The 15,930-nt window shown below is 33.0% G+C and overlaps 2 protein-coding genes across 12 annotated transcripts; both read left to right on the top strand.

The window, feature by feature from the left end:
• Positions 1-841: 841 nt before the first annotated feature.
• Positions 842-5,385, top strand: LOC7459537 (NADH dehydrogenase [ubiquinone] 1 alpha subcomplex subunit 9, mitochondrial). The gene is made up of 12 exons (XM_002301807.4): positions 842-1,043; positions 1,130-1,226; positions 1,394-1,458; positions 1,664-1,749; positions 1,892-1,976; positions 2,064-2,134; positions 2,359-2,490; positions 3,875-3,990; positions 4,082-4,205; positions 4,278-4,346; positions 4,809-4,929; positions 5,022-5,385. Exons 1-12 carry the CDS (start codon positions 950-952, stop codon positions 5,159-5,161), a joined length of 1,200 nt encoding a protein of 399 aa, XP_002301843.1. The 5' UTR covers positions 842-949; the 3' UTR covers positions 5,162-5,385.
• An 802-nt stretch (positions 5,386-6,187) lies between these two features.
• On the top strand, positions 6,188-13,943 carry LOC7459538 (NADH dehydrogenase [ubiquinone] 1 alpha subcomplex subunit 9, mitochondrial). 11 transcript variants are annotated; one of them, XM_052450412.1, is made up of 7 exons: positions 6,188-6,332; positions 6,662-6,832; positions 6,910-7,160; positions 7,561-7,894; positions 8,120-8,252; positions 8,966-9,042; positions 9,170-13,943. In XM_052450412.1, the coding sequence occupies exons 2-4, from the start codon at positions 6,713-6,715 to the stop codon at positions 7,616-7,618; spliced, it is 429 nt and encodes a 142-aa protein (XP_052306372.1). In that variant the 5' UTR covers positions 6,188-6,332; positions 6,662-6,712; the 3' UTR covers positions 7,619-7,894; positions 8,120-8,252; positions 8,966-9,042; positions 9,170-13,943. The 11 variants fall into 11 exon arrangements, with proteins under 11 accessions (XP_052306372.1, XP_052306368.1, XP_052306365.1 ...); XM_024594343.2 differs by lacking the exon at positions 6,188-6,332 and having other exon boundaries at positions 6,342-6,832; positions 6,910-7,018; positions 7,119-7,160; XM_052450408.1 differs by lacking the exon at positions 6,188-6,332 and having other exon boundaries at positions 6,339-6,832; positions 8,877-9,042.
• Positions 13,944-15,930: the final 1,987 nt, after the last annotated feature.

Here is a 15,930-nt window from a genome sequence, read left to right on the forward strand (position 1 = left end):
CACCTTGTGGTTATAGTAGCTAGCTCGAGGCGTTATTTTAATATCATAATAATTGAGGTAATTACAAATAATCAAGTATAATTTTTAAAATAAAAATAAAAGTAAAATTTATCTTAAAGAAGAAAAAAAGATTATCTATTTTAGTTAAAAGTCAATTTTAAACCATTACAAAAATTAATAAACATTGATATCTAAAATAGAATTTTATTTCTTGGTTTTAAATCTTGAGATTGAAATCTAAATAAATTTATTAAATTCTTATGAATGCACCATGTTAATGTAAAATATATGTTTTTAAGATTATTCGTAGACAATATTTAGGATGTGTTTGGGAACGCGGTGCCAACCATGTTCTCAAAAATTTTGAATTTTTATTTTATTTTTTTATATCGTTTTGATATGCTGATGTCAAAAATAATTTTTAAAAAATAAAAAAGTTTTATTTTGATGTATTTTTAAATGAAAAGTACTTTAAATTGTCAGTGCTACCATAACCCCAAATATACCCCTAGACTCATAATATTTCTTCTTGCTGAACTGAAAATAAAAAGAATTTGACTTTTTATTTTATCTTAAATGTGTGTATGATTACGTGGTTAAGAATGTTTTTTATATGAAAAAATATTTATCTAATACTTTTCTTTAAGTGATTTTTAATAATTTTAATATTAAAACTATATAAAAAAAACATGGGTGCTTTTTAGTAAAAAATCAAAAACATCGAATCCCGATGTCAAAACGATGCGGAAACCAGGCAGGTCATGCATATATGGGCCTACGTTTGTTAACCCAGCCCGTATAAGTTGGGCCGGATCGCAACATAAGAAATCCAAATCCAAAATCTTTCACATCTGAGTTCTGACGAGTGACGACATCTCTCTCCAATCTCTCTCTCTATCTCTCTAGTGCCGAACGCTCACTCTCAAGTCTCTCTCTCTAACCAAGAAGGATGCAAGCCATATCGAGGCGATTAGGGCACCAATCGCTGAAGCCAGCTGCTTCACTATCTTCTTTCAAGTCAATTTACCCGCTCTCCGATCACCGTAATCCTCCACATTCTAAGGTTTTTATAAACATTTACGATGCCCTAATTCTCAATTTCCTTATTTTTTTAGTCATTAATCTTCAGATTATGGAGCTGATCATCCACGACACGCTTCCTCTCTCGCTGCCAAAGGTGTAGGCCACCTTATTCGCAAGGGAACCGGTGGCAGATCCTCTGTCAGGTCTCCCTTTCCTTTTTTTTACGATTGAAATGATAAAGAAAGATGTTTTCTTGCTAATTATGATTAAGTAATTGTGTCTTAATGTATAGGGTTAATTAATTTTGTTTTGATGCTTAGGGTTAATTAATTGTGTTTTGATGCTTAGTTTTTTTTTTTTGTGTGTGCAGTGGAATTGTTGCTACGGTGTTTGGAGCAACAGGGTTCCTGGGTCGATATGTTGTGCAACAACTTGGTGAGTTGAATGGGAAGTACATTGCTGTGGTTCTATTATGGCTGTAACTTAACTACTAATATGATCATTTCTATCCAAAATGTGTTCTTTTTTGTTTTTTTACCCTTGATTCAAGTCTTACGTTTCAGCAGTATTAGTTTGTTATCGTTCTCTTGAAGCGTGTTTGTTGGTCAGTAATTCTTAATGTTGCTTGATTGTACTACAGCAAAAATGGGTTCTCAAGTGTTAGTTCCTTTTAGAGGTTCTGAGGATAGTCATCGCCACCTCAAGTTGATGGGTGATTTGGGTCAGGTAGAGTGGTGAATTAATATAGAGTTTTTCATTATGTAAACTGTCTGGCTGAAGCACGGTTTTTTATTGTTGCATATTTCGGGATATTTTGTCATGTTGATTTTCCTGATAACGTTGGTATCTTGTCATTTGACTTGCTCAGATAGTACCAATGAAATACAACCCAAGAGATGAGAATTCTATCAAGGCTGTAATGGCGAAGGCCAATGTTGTTATTAATCTTATTGGTAAGTACTTCACTTGTTGTATCTTTGAGCTTTTTAGTGCTTAGAGTTTGCAAATCTACTCACTCAGTTTTGCATTATTATTGACAGGAAGGGATCATGAGACAAGAAACTACAGTTTTGAGGAATTGAACCATGGCATGACCGAGCAACTCGCAATGGTATATTTGTCTCTTCTTTTTAAATCATGATAGCACTGTTGGATTATGATATTGTGGATGTTCTGATTTTCCTAGATATGTATTTTGAGGAAGCAATGTATGTCCTATGTTGTCTTATTATCTTAGGTCTCTGTCATTTGTAACCCAGTTCTCTAAGAAATTCATTCAGAAGTTTCTTTTTGCTTTCCACTTATTTACTGCATTATCTTTCTTGACTTATGCAGATTTCTAAAGAACATGGAGGTATCATGAGATTTATTCAAGTTTCTTGCTTAGGAGCATCTGCATCATCCCCATCAAGAATGCTAAGAGCTAAGGCTGCTGGAGAGGAAGCTGTTTTGAGGGAAATGCCTGAGGTGAATATTTAGTCTAGGTTTTACCATGGCCTATGCTAATGATGCATCCTTTGGGCTTTTTTAAGTGATCATATCATGGGAGCTAAGTTTCAACCCTACAACGATCTTGATGCATACATGGCTTATGTGCACAGGAGTTGCTATCACCCATACTCCTTTTATGTGCTTTGTGTTTCTTAATGTTAAATAGAGGCTGTGAATTTGGTTTTGAAGAAGATGGGGATTTTGGAGATGTCATTTAGCTGTAAGCCCTATGATGGATCAAACTCCAAAAGCAAAATTTCATCATACATTTAAGTATCCTCAGCATTCCTTTGGAGTGGAGCACTTTGCTTGTACTTTTGGTGGAAAGCGTTTGTTACCTTGATCCAACAAAAGTATGCATTCCCCTCTATTCTATCCACTTTCCAATGAAAATATTTTTGTTATTTGGGAGGGGAAGCTCCTTTCCCTTTTATCATTCTTGCCAAACAAAGAGAGATGCCTGTTCTCTTCCCTTTCCTTTCACCTCTTTATCTTCTCTTCCAATTTCCTCCATTGTGCATGCACTTGTGTCTTAATGTGTTTTTTGTTGATTCAAAGCACAAGTGACAAGGGTTTGTTGCATATATTGTGTTTTGTCTGCTTGCATTTGGCACCTGTTTGATTCATGTTTTGATTGTTTGATATGCTTTTATATTTTCTTGAGCCGATTGCAATCACAGACATAATTATTTGAAGATCAAATTTTCTTTATTGCACACAATACTTGTGTGTGCTTGCGAACGCTATGTGGGATTAGAGAAGTATTTTGGGTGTTAGAATTGATAACCTCTTAATCTGGTTTGAATGGTACAGCCCCTTTGATTTTGGATAACTTCAACTATGTACCCTGTGATGTAAGGTACTATAAGAATGTCATGTATTTTTCTGGAGACTGCACAATTTGTTTTACAGATTTCTAAAGTTCCCATAACAGGAACTGCCCTAATGCAAATACGTAGATGTCCTCCTTAGGTTAACTTGTCTATTGTGGTATCCAAAACATATTGGAGAGGGGAAGGGAAAGAAATTAGTTGGACAACCATGTTTGTAAGGTGCAAATCAAAGCTGATTTAAGATCATGCAAGAAACTGCTCCACCTTCTAGCATTTCCCCCCAGGGACATCCCTAATGCAAATACATAGATGTCCTCCTTAGGTTAACTTGTCCGCTTTGGTATCCAAAACATATTGGAGAGGGGAAGGGAAAAAAATTAGTTGGACAACCATTTTGTAAGGTGCAAATCGAAGCTGATTTAAGACCATTCAAGAAACTGCTCCACCTTCTACAATTTTCCCCCTCTTGGTTGTAAGCATGCTGTTTTTTTGAAAGTTAAGTTTTTACATACATTGACTTGTTACAGGCAACAGTCATGAAACCTGCTGTGATGATTGGTACAGAGGATCGGATCTTGAACCGGTGGGCCCACTTTGCAAAAAAATATTCGTTTCTTCCACTCATTGGAGATGGATCTACCAAGTATGTCAATAATGTTCGAATTAAGCATGAAAAAAAAAAAAACCTTTCTGAACTTTTTGTGTCTCTATTCCTAATAGGGTCTTGTTTGCAGAATCCAACCTGTATATGTTGTTGATGTTGCTGCTGCAATTATTGCAGCCTTGAAAGATGATGGAAGCAGTATGGGGAAAGTATATGAGCTTGGTGGGCCAGAAATCTTTACTGTGCATGAATTGGTAACCTCTCTCCCATTTTGTTAATTTTCATACTGTGATGCTCGAAATGCTGAAGTCTTCTGTGCAATGCAGGCAGACCTTATGCATGACGTGATTCGTGAATGGCCTCGATATGTGAAAGTTCCTTTTCCCATTGCCAAGGTAAATATGTGAGCTTTTTGTATGCTGGTAGTTATTTTTACTCCAAAGAAGAAAGTGCTTTTATTACTGCTCTGAACTACCCATAAGGCTCTTGGTCATTTGAAATTGAGTATCTGATTCACCTGCACTGAGGAGATGATACTGCTCGAGTTTGAGCTGTTTGATCTGAAACTCACTTGTACTGAAGATACAAAGATGCTTGTCTTGGAACAAACAGACTTCTAATATTCAGCAGATATCACTATTACGACGAGTGTGCATGCACATGCTCACACTTCCTGATACCCAGCAGATATCTTCTATTATGCACAATGTCAAATAAACATACCTTGGGCGTGCTTTCACCAATATGTTTGTGGCTATGCATCCTCTTGCCTATCTTTTCTAGATGGAAATTTTGAACTTCTTGTTAGTTGACATCTTAATTTCATGTAATTGCACCTGCATATTGAATGTTTGCAGGCACTTGCAACACCACGAGCAGTATTAATTAATAAGGTTCCATTTCCATTACCCGCTCCAAAAATCTTCAACCTGGATGAGATCAATGCCCTTACTATCGATTCAGTTGTGTCAGAAAATGGTTAGTTCAGTAAGTTAAGGTTGTCCTTTTTGCTGCGTTGTTTCGTTCTTTTTCTCACTTTTGTGTTCCTTGCCTCTGGGTCTGGCTTGCAGCTTTAACATTCAATGATCTTGGGATTGTACCGCATAAGCTGAAGGGATACCCTATTGAGTTTCTCATCTCATATCGTAAGGGTGGCCCACAATTTGGTTCTACAATCAGTGAAAGGGTTTCCCCTGATTCTTTCCCATAAGATTCTTTGATCTTTCATTTTGAAATGTTTATGGTCCATCACCTATTTGGAAACTTGGAACACATATGTCACCATCGGTTTCTTGAGGGAACTAAGACATGGACGAAATGACATTGTTTTCACGGTGAAAGAAACATTCATCTGAATAAACCATGTTTTACTTGGGATATTGCAGCTGCATCGTTTATAAATTTTATGAAGTTCATAATAAGTTCATAGCCTCAGCATCATAAGTGTCTGAAGAGTGTCCAGTTCCCTAATTGTTTGTGTAGTTAGGAATAACCTGAATTGTAGATGCCCAGCAGTAGCTTCAGGGCTGTATGATTGCCTGACATTCCATTGTCATTTTTGCAACTTTTAGAAAAGAAAAAAGGTGGATGGTTTTTGGAGAAAGTTTTATTATGCTTTGAAACTAAAATTGTATTTTTAATAATGTATATCTAGCACATAACAAGTTTGTGTATATTAGATTGAGTATTAACTGTCTAATTTATTATGTGTTTAGGGTAAAATCGATAAAATCAAAAGATTCGAGACTCGATTGATAATAAGGTGATATGGTAGAGGTTAGATTGTGAATTTTATAAAATATAAGAATAAAAAACATGCAAATGAGAACCATTTTGTAAATAAAAATAAAATATCCTTTTCAAGGATAATGTAAAAGTTTCCAACTTATTATCATGAGACCATAGAAGAAACCATGTAAAAGTTACAAGCACAACATCATTTGAAGTTTACAATGAAAGCAGTGAAAGGGTTTCCCCTAATTCTTTCCCATAAAGATTCTTTGATCTTTCCTTTTAAAATGTTCATGTTCCTTCATTTATTTGGAAACTTGGAACACACGTGACGCCATCAATTCCTCGAGGATGAAATGAGTGTTTTTTTTTTATATATAAAAGAATCTTAGAATATAAAATAAGTAAACCTTGAATCGGAACGAAAAGTAAAAACCACCGAAAATTATTCTTGTTATCCACTTAGACCATGAAGGCCCGGCCCACTATTACCACATCATCTAGTCTAGTCTAGTCTAGGACCCATTTTCTCATTTTATCTCTTTGAAGTTCTCTACTTGATAGGCTTCTAGTTTTCAACGACAACATAAACCCTACAAGGCCCGCAACTCTTTAATCTTTCACTTCTCTTTCCAGCTGTAATCCTAACGGTAACTTCTTACTCTCTCTCTCTCTCTCTCTCTGTTTCCGTATGTTCATCGGTCACTTTATTGTCTCTTAAGTTGTCAATGGTCTCTTGCGGTTTAGTACTTTGCTTTGTTTTACATTATTTGGGAAAAATTGTTCTCTCTTTTCAGAATTGTTGTTTTCTTTAATCCTTATTGTTATGTGTAAAAGTGATTGAAAGCTCAAATGGGTTGTTCTTGTTGTTGATTTTGAGTCGAGATTGCAAATTTGCAGTGACAAATGATTATAATTGGTGTCATAAATTGATTTTTGTTTCTTGGGGGGTATTTTTTGTTAAAATTTCTATATGCAGAGAAGAGAGTATAGAAGAGAGGGAGGAGGAGGAATCGGTGGAGATCAGGAGATGGATTACAGTCTAGCAGCGCTTAAGCTACTGCGTGTCCAATTGAAAGACACCAGTGAGACTCCTTCTCAAAACGCCTTGACTCTCGGCGGCATTCTCTTTCAACGCGCCTGGTTACAGGTTCCTCCTCTTCTCTTTTTACCGGTTCTCCATTTTACCCCTCCTCCATGTAATTCCTTTCTGTTGTTGTTCTCCAGGGAATTTTGGTCTCCAACGACGGTGACGGCCGTCTCCTTCTCGATGACGGCACTGGTGTCATCGAGCTTTGCCTTTCTGGCGACTTCCGTCTCCGTCACTGGGACTCAGGTACGTACCCCTTTTCCTTTCTTATTTATTTTTTCTTTTGGCACATTTTAGCATATATAGACCGCTCTGTTTTTCTTGGGTGTATTTTTGAATTGTACAGGGATGTATGTGATGGTAGTTGGAGGGTACTTTGTCCGTCCTGGTGAGACTCCTATGATTAAGATAAATTTACGAATTGATCGCCCGAGCTTTCTGTTTAGTAACTTTTCATTGAAAAAATATTAAATTGATTTTTTTTAATATGTTTTTAGATAATTTTGATGGACTAATATTGAAAATATATATATATATATATATATATATATATATATATATATATAAAATATTATTTTAATTCATCTTCAATTGAAAAGCACTTCTGTAAAAAACACATGCACTACATTACCAAATACATATTAAATACTTGCGAACAATTTGTTTTTTTACATAGTTTGATAAAATTTACTAATTAATCCCTCAAATTTCAATAAAATACTTGCAAAGAATTCATTTTGAACAGAGTTTGATCGTGTGGATAATAACAGTTTAATTTCTAATTTTAGGTTCGTAAGATGGTTGATCTTTCGGCATTGCCGGATGAGAAGCAATGTGGTATCTTGAAGTTATGGAGGCGTACAAGCTTTTCTACCAGCCCTTAATTGAAGAATTTATGTGATTGCTTAGATTGTTTGCTTGTTCAGAGAAAGGAACTGAAGTTCTAGAACTGCAAAAATTTTGCAGATGCATTCATGTTCATGTTCTTGAAATATTCTGCAAATCTGAGTAATGGTTTCTGTGCCGGTGCTAACAATCTCTTCATGCTGTCATAAACATGAAAATTGGGGAAACTACAGTTTTGAGGAATTGAACCATGGCATGGCAGAGCAATTCGCAATGGTATATTTTTCTCTTCTTGTTAAACCATGATATTACTGTTGGATTATGATATTGTGGGTATTCTGATTTTCCTGGGTGTGTATTTTGGGGAAGCAAAGTATGTCCTATGTTATCTTATTATCTTAGGTCTCTGTCATTTGTGACCCTGTTCTCTGAGAAATTCATTCAGAAGTTTCTTTTTTCCTTCCCACCCATTTACTGCATTATCTTTCTCGACTTCTGCAGATTTCTAGAGAACAGGGAGGTATCATGAGATTCATTCAAGTTTCTTGCTTTGGAGCTTCTGCATCATCTCCATCAAGAGTGCTAAGAGCTAAGGCTGCTGGAGAGGAAGCTGTTTTGAGAGAAATGCATCGAGGTAAATATTTAGTCTTGGTTTTACTATGGCCCATGCTAATAATGCATTATTTGGGTTTTTTAAAGTGATCATATCATGGGAGCTAAGTTTCAACCCTACAGCGATCTAGATGCATACACTGCTTTGTTATCACCATTTATGTGCTTTGTGTTTCTTAATGTAAAATAGAGGCTGTGAAAATTGGTTTTGAAGAAGAATGGCTATTTTGGAGCTGTCCTTTAGCTTGTTAAGCCCAATGGTGGATCAAAATTCCATCCTACATTTAAGTATATTTTACACCATTCCTCTGGAATGGAGCATTTTGCTTCTACTTGTTACCTTGATCCAACAAAAGTATGTGTTCCCCTCTATTCTATCCACTTTCCCATGGAAATATTTTTGTTATTTTGGAGGGGAAGCTCATTTCCCATGGAAATACTTGCGGAACGATGGCTGTTCTCTTCCCTTTCCTTTCAACTCTTTCTCTTATTACTTATACTTTTAGGAGTGTAAAAAAAAACTGACCAACCGAGAAAACCTTTTAAAAAAAATTAACTGAAAGCACCGAACTGCAAGAAAAAACTGAAGAAACCAATTTAAAAACCAAAATAACCCTAAAATATTTCCCCCCTTTTCCTTTGACAGCAGCTGCTAGATGCATCTCCTCCTATCATATATCTCTCATTCTCCCTTGAAAGATTACCTTAAATCCATCGATTGTTCCTTTTTGGCAGCAGCTGCACTCCCCCACCCCCCTTCCCTCTCTGTCATTCTTCCTTTTTGATTGAAGACCCAATCCATCAATTTCAAGGTAATCTTCAATTTTCTTTTTTAATTTCTCATAATTTGGATTGTAATTAGTAGTTAGGGTTTTTCTTACTCGCTTTTGAAATTTCTTAATGAGTAACTGTAATATTTTTTCTCCTCTCTCTTGACAGTCGCCATGAGTTCATGATTCATGTCTCTTCTCTGTTCTGTTATTCTCTTGCGAACATGGTATGTTTGTTATTTTTTTAATTTTAATTGATTGCTGATTTTAATTTTGTAATTTAAAGGCATTTCAGGTTCAAATTGGGTTTTGATGAAGTTTTTTGTTTTGATACCAAAAAAAGAAAAGAAAAAACGAAGTATTCAGTGACTCAGTGCAACCTATTTTCAGGTTTTATCCATGACAATGAACTAACCTAACTTAATAGATATTAATGCTAGATTGTTTGATTATTTAAACTTGCTGTTAATATAAATTTTTGGGTTTTGATGATCCATGACAATAAACCAACATAATATTAATAGATATTAATACTAGATTGTTTGATTATTTTTTGATTAAATTTACTATTAATATAATTTTTTTGGTTTTGATGAAGGATTTTAGTGACTAACCTAAGGTTAATAGATATTAAGCTAGATTCATTTGGGTGGTTGTAATTTTTGGAATTTTTTAGCTTGTAATATATTGTTATTACTTAATTGGTTGCTGTTAATTATTAGTTAATTCATATTATCATTGTTTTTTATTTCAGATAGATAATTAGAAAGATCCTACATTAAAGAAATCAAATCCTTTAAATTTGGAACCCAATCCTTCACCTGTTCCGGTTACTACCTCTAGTATAAATAATAATATTAAAGGTAACAATCATTCACCTTCTAGATCTAAAAAAAAAATCTCAAATTTAGAATTACTTTAAAAAACTTAATGGTGATTTTAAAGAAAGACTATGATTGTCATCTAGGTATGCATAATTTTTTTTTTTTTTTATGATTGATCTAAAGCAAAAAACTTTGGTTTTAGAACCTGAGTCCTAAAATAAAGGGGGTTTGTAAGAGAGGAAAATTTGATAACTATTAAGGCAGTTGAAAAGCCCTAACAAAAATTATTTAACTTTGTAGAAAATCAATTATTTAAATCTTTTTGTTGGATAGTGCAACCTAAATTTAATGTTCCTTCTCATTTGATGTTTAATGATTTAAAAGAGATTGTTCGAAAATTTATATAGATGAGAAGGTAAATTTAAGAAAGCTTTCAATGGGTAGTTAATGAGTATGTTTAATAACTGATATCTAGGTATTAATCCAAAATATTAATTATGTCTTTGAATAAAAAAATTCTAAACTTTTATCAAGTTTATAATTATAAAGGTGAAACAATTGGCTAAGCGATTGAGAGTTGTTGGTTGAAATAAGAAATTGATAAGATTTTAATGGTTACAATAGACAATGGAAATTCAAATAATTTTACTATTAAATATTTGAAGAGAGCAACAAATGGTTGGGAAGTAATATCTTGTCATGTTATGCCTATATTGTTAGTTTTATTGCATGTGCGAGATTGAAAAATATTCGAAATGCAGTTAACTTTGTTAGATTTTCTCTTTCTAGACAACTTGTATTTAACCAAGATGTTAATGTTGTTAATTCAATGGTGATAGATGATATGTCAGATGACTTGACTTTTTAATTCAAAAAACATTTAGGGTTTGTTTGTTTTGCGTAAAATATTTTATAGGAAAATGTTTTCCAAATGTTTTCTATGTTTATTTTCAAAAATATTTTCTAGAAAATGCTTTTTTGTGTTTGTTTCCCGTAAAATATTTTACAAATAACCTTCAAATCTAGTTTATTTGTTTAAAAATATTTTTAACTCAAGAAGTTCCATAAAACATTTTACAGGAAAACATTTTATGGGAAAAATATGTTACATCTGTAAAATATTATAAGCAAAACAAACGCATTCTTAAAGGAGAAAGATGACGCAGGGAGTAAAAATGATGTTAAGATGTATATTTAAGTGATGGTTACGAGGATATTAATGATTCTAAATTAGATATTTTAGGTTGGTGGAGATATAATGCTACAAAATACAAGATTCTTTCTAATGTAGCATAACAGGTGTTAGATATCCCGGTATCTACAATTGTTTCTAAAGCAGTCTTCAACACTAGCAGTTGTATATTAAATCCATTTTGAAGCTTTTTATCTTCATCAACAACAACAACAACAACAATGTAAGCACTTGTTTGTTATCAGAATTGGTTATGGTTAACACCAATTCCAATTGATATTAGAGCATTCATGGATTATATATAAAATTCTTATATGATTGAATAAGTAATTTGTTTTATAAATTTAAAATTAGTTATTTTACATCATCGTTTCTTTACATGTCTAATCTAACATGTTTAATTTATGATTTTGTAGAACTTGGAAAATTTGAAAATCTCTATTAATTGTTTTTTTTTTTGGTGATGTTGGTGAAATGCTAGAATATTTGACGTGTTGTATCTTGTTAATTCCCTTTTAATTTTGCATTGTTAATTTTTTTACTAGTCAAACGCTAATAAGTTGTTAATTTGCTTGTGTTTTTTATAGCATTAACCTTGCAAGATCTTTTGGCTTTTGTAGTTGATGGATTTTCTAGATGTTGTTTCTTGATTATTTTTTTTAAAACTATGCTGGATGTTTTTTATTTAGTTTTCTCTAATCTGGATTTATTCGAATTAGATTTGTTAATGTGTTGCTAATGCATCTAATTATTAAAAAATGCTAACACTTCTATTAATTTGATGTGCCCGTATTTCCCTAACTCCACAAATTTATTTTTGTGCACATCAAAGTCACAGGAAAGCAAATTTGATCATGTATGGTGGAAAGATTTGGCTGGGCAGGGGAAAAGAAGGTTTTCTATTAAATTCAATTTCCAAATGAGTAATGGAGTTGGACTTGTTTTTGTTGAAAAGCCTAATAAAAAATATTTGATTTAAAAGCCTATAAAAACTGAACTCAACAATTGTTTTTTTATTAAAGCTCAATTTAATATATGTCTATTTAAAAAACTAGAAACAAGCTTAGGTTTTCTGGTTTTTAATGTAAAATTACTAATCTTGATCGAACTAAATCAGTTTGGTTTGAACTATTTTTTGGTTCGATCTAATTATAATTTCAAGAAATAACAACTCTTAGTTTAGTTGGGTTTTTGGATCCAAATTGAACTAGACCGTAAATTGTTAAAGTGTTTTCATTATATATTTCTAAATAAACTATGATATATCATAAATATTTGAGTAAACGATTGAGACTCGATTGATAATTTTATTGCATATTAAGGTCTATTTTGGTGCTTTGGATGCAAGCACTTAATGAGTATATGTCTAATTTTCATTATGTTTTTAGGGTAAATTTGATAAAATCAAAAGACTTGAGACTCAGATCGATAATAATGAGGTGATGTGCTTGGGGTTCAATTGATGTTTCCCATCATAAGGATTAAATTGTAAATTTTAGAAAATATAGGAATAAAAACTTGCAAATAAGAACCAATTTGTAAATAAAAAATTATAAGAACTAAAATAAAAATTTATCAAGTCTCCATTAGATTATTAAAAAATTTGCAACAAAACATCGAATATAATGAAGAATTTCATTCCATTCCCTTATATTTCACATGATACATAATACAAAATATAATATTGTAGGTGTATTACACATTTGAGATTATTTTCCCATTTTTAGAAGCAAGGAATTCGTTTTTTTTTTTTCAATCGATTGGGCAACCGAATTCAGAAAGGTTTCGTTGTCTAATGCTATATGGTTTTCTTTGCAATCAATGAAAGCAATGGTGCTCTTTTAACGGTTTTCATGTTGATTTTTTTAAAAAAAAACCCGGGTGGATGGTTATTATCGGTGAATGAGTTATTATTAGAAAGCTGACCGGTGTGATTCGGTCGAGCTAACAGGTCAACCTGTAATCTAGTTGATCTATCTAAAAAAATTAAAACAAAATCGTTTGATTATCCCGGGTCAATTCAAGTTGACTTGGCTAACCTGTAACTCATCTTAGACTGAGTCATGTGCTGGGTTGGATTTATGGACTATGATTAGACTCAACTATGGTTATGGTATCTATGTATTTTTATAAGATGATTTTATTTGTTATGTAACATACTTCAATTGAAGCATGGAAATGTTGAAGAATATGTGCAAATCTCCCAATTTCCAATGGCTTAAGCAACACAAGAAGCACTAGATTGTGACTCAAGTCATTCCATGAGAACATTACCTTTCCTTGTAGCATAAGAAAAGAGAAAATATACCACTCAAAACAATGCAAGTAAAGAACCAAGAAGCTGGGAGGATCAACCCGCGACGAGCTTTCCTCTCTTCATTCGATAAGAGCTTCATTGCTGTGACCAACCCATCAAAATCTCATGGCCCCAGAAAGCAGCCATGCCTCGTTTGATCGAGTTAACTTGAAAGGAAGAAATGTTGGGGCTACAATGTTCATCCGTCATGGTGTCCATGATGAGCCACAAGATAGTTATTCCATCAACATTTTCGTAAACAACAATGTTCAAGGGGTTAACAATTCCATTCTGCTTGAAAGTGAGGTGAGCATGAGAGATCCTGGAGTTAGCATCTTTTTGGAAGATATGAAGCTGAAATCAAAGAAAAAAGGAAGAAATGAAGATGATGCATCAGGTTCTTCTAAGCTCGGGTCCCTTGGGATGGCTATGTTAGCAGCATTTATCTTGCTCTTGTTGTTTTTATTTTCATAGATCTTGTTGTATTGATGAGAATCTAGAAAGTTTGTGCAGTCAAAATATGTTTTTAATCGTATAATTCACAAGAATATATATATAGACTTGGATGTATCTATCGTAAAGATTTCCGAGTTTTTGATATATTCAAACTAATTTATTTGGTTATGTTTTAGTTTCTCTCACATTTCACTATTCATGTCACTGTTTACATAGCTAATTCTTTTATTTTTGGTCTCTAATATTTCTTCTTCCTTGCAATTTGGTCATCAACTTTATTATCTCTTCATTTACACCCTTCCAGGTTGTGTTCCCATGATTTTAGATTGTCAAGATTTTTATATATAAACTTTAGCATTTGGATCAATATGCGTCTTTCATAAATATCAAATTTATTACCATTCTCATTTAAATATAACAAAAATAATACAAATGAAAACAATTATATCAATCACATAATATTTTAGCAAAATCAATTATATCAATTAGCATAATATTTTGACAAAATTACCATAAAAAGTATTCATATAGTAAAAAAAATTGCTTATTTATAAATAATCAGACTATTAGAGTCAAACCATTCTGAGCATTACAAAACATTGCTAAATAATACAATTAAAAATCTTTATATAAAGTTATGAAAAAAAAGTGAATTGATGGATCCGGATTAAAAAAATTCCAAAAATGAATCCAAAAGAATCTTCTAAAAGAGAAAAAAATCCAAAAACATCCAAGGAACATGGGCGCTTGGATGCCCAGTGCATGGGCGTTATGCAGTGTGCTCATACAATGCATTGGGTGTACATCATCCCTAGTGCACCATAGTGGGTGTACGCCCAGTGCCCTCATGAGCTCGAGATGTCACGTCCGAGCCAAGCATGTTTGGGTTCATATAGTGTGTCCATACCAACTTGCACCCCTCATGAGCTCGGGTTGTCACACCCGAGCTTAGCGTGTTTGGGTCCAAGCAACGTGCTCGGACCCACTTTCACCTCTACTAAGACCGACCCTAACACTTGTCAGGGAATTTTTCCCGAACCCCACGTGAGTCCCTCAGTATTTTATATTGATCTAATACATATTATTTCGAGTAAAATACAACTCAAAATATCACAATGGTGAAGTTATACTTCAGTTCCTCTTTTTCATAAAATGACAAGATTCATGGGTTAAAAATACACCATGAATCCTTCAAGTTAAAAATACACCATGAATCCTTCAAGTTAAAGGTTCACAATCTTCATTCTTTACTACATATATATTTTCAGAGTCTATCTCTTTAAAATATCATTACACTTTCTCTCTCTATAAAATTAATGATTTTACCATCGAAGAGTATCCAAATCCATCAAAAAATTTTTTTTGCAGGTATTAGCTACCGGTCACCTGACTTACCAGGCACCACCTGCCTTACTAGACATCACTTGTTACCATTTACCAACTCTTTGGGCTTTTCATATCAAATCACCAGATATCTTGACTATGAAGAATAGATCAGATTGCTTGAACTAAAAATCAATCAATTATTCAACATATCAGTTTTATTCCTAAACATCTTGAATTTTAAAACTTCCCATGAGTAAACAACTTTTTTTTTTATGTTTACAATGCCTTTAACTTTGATGATAGATACAATTTATTTTGAAATTAGAAGATGAGAAATTTACTTTGAGACTTTACTATTGATATGTTCATTAAAAAATTGAAAATAAATAGAATATGATAATCAACCATGCTTTTTGATGAGTTGACTAATTTAGGGCCTATTTGGAATTATGGTTGCAGTTGCGGTTCAAAGTGCTTTTCGCTTAGAAATGCATCAAAATGATATTTTTTTTTTATTTTTTAAAAATTATTTTTGAGATCAGCACATCAAAATAATCCGAAAATATAAAAAAATTAATTTTTAACAAAAATAATTTGAGTTTTTTGAAAACACAGGTTGGACCGTGTTTATAAACGGTTCCTTAGTCGGTTGACACTCATCATATCCAACAACTCTTTAAACAACCTTTCTCTTTGTATGATATGATCATAAAACTTAATTCATACCCTCCAAGTCAACTATATTCCAGAAAACCTCAAGCCTACTAAATTTATTGATTAATTATTACAATAATCATGAACATTATTTTGTAGCATTCAACATCTTAACTTTCAAA

This window comes from Populus trichocarpa, chromosome 2 (assembly GCF_000002775.5).
Source record: "Populus trichocarpa isolate Nisqually-1 chromosome 2, P.trichocarpa_v4.1, whole genome shotgun sequence".
Classification (NCBI taxonomy): domain Eukaryota; kingdom Viridiplantae; phylum Streptophyta; class Magnoliopsida; order Malpighiales; family Salicaceae; genus Populus; species Populus trichocarpa.

What these genes read in the sequence shown, in the direction of transcription:
- LOC7459538 (XM_052450408.1), top strand. Translation starts at nt 6,656, where the DNA reads ATGCAGAGAAGAGAGTATAGAAGAGAGGGAGGAGGAGGAATCGGTGGA. An exon ending in TTCAACGCGCCTGGTTACAG is followed by an intron (nt 6,833 to 6,909) that starts GTTCCTCCTCTT and finishes GTTGTTCTCCAG; the next exon opens with GGAATTTTGGTCTCCAACGA. An exon ending in AGGGTACTTTGTCCGTCCTG is followed by an intron (nt 7,161 to 7,560) that starts GTGAGACTCCTA and finishes TTCTAATTTTAG; the next exon opens with GTTCGTAAGATGGTTGATCT.
- LOC7459537 (XM_002301807.4), top strand. Translation starts at nt 950, where the DNA reads ATGCAAGCCATATCGAGGCGATTAGGGCACCAATCGCTGAAGCCAGCT. An exon ending in TGACCGAGCAACTCGCAATG is followed by an intron (nt 2,135 to 2,358) that starts GTATATTTGTCT and finishes TGACTTATGCAG; the next exon opens with ATTTCTAAAGAACATGGAGG. An exon ending in ATTGGAGATGGATCTACCAA is followed by an intron (nt 3,991 to 4,081) that starts GTATGTCAATAA and finishes TCTTGTTTGCAG; the next exon opens with AATCCAACCTGTATATGTTG.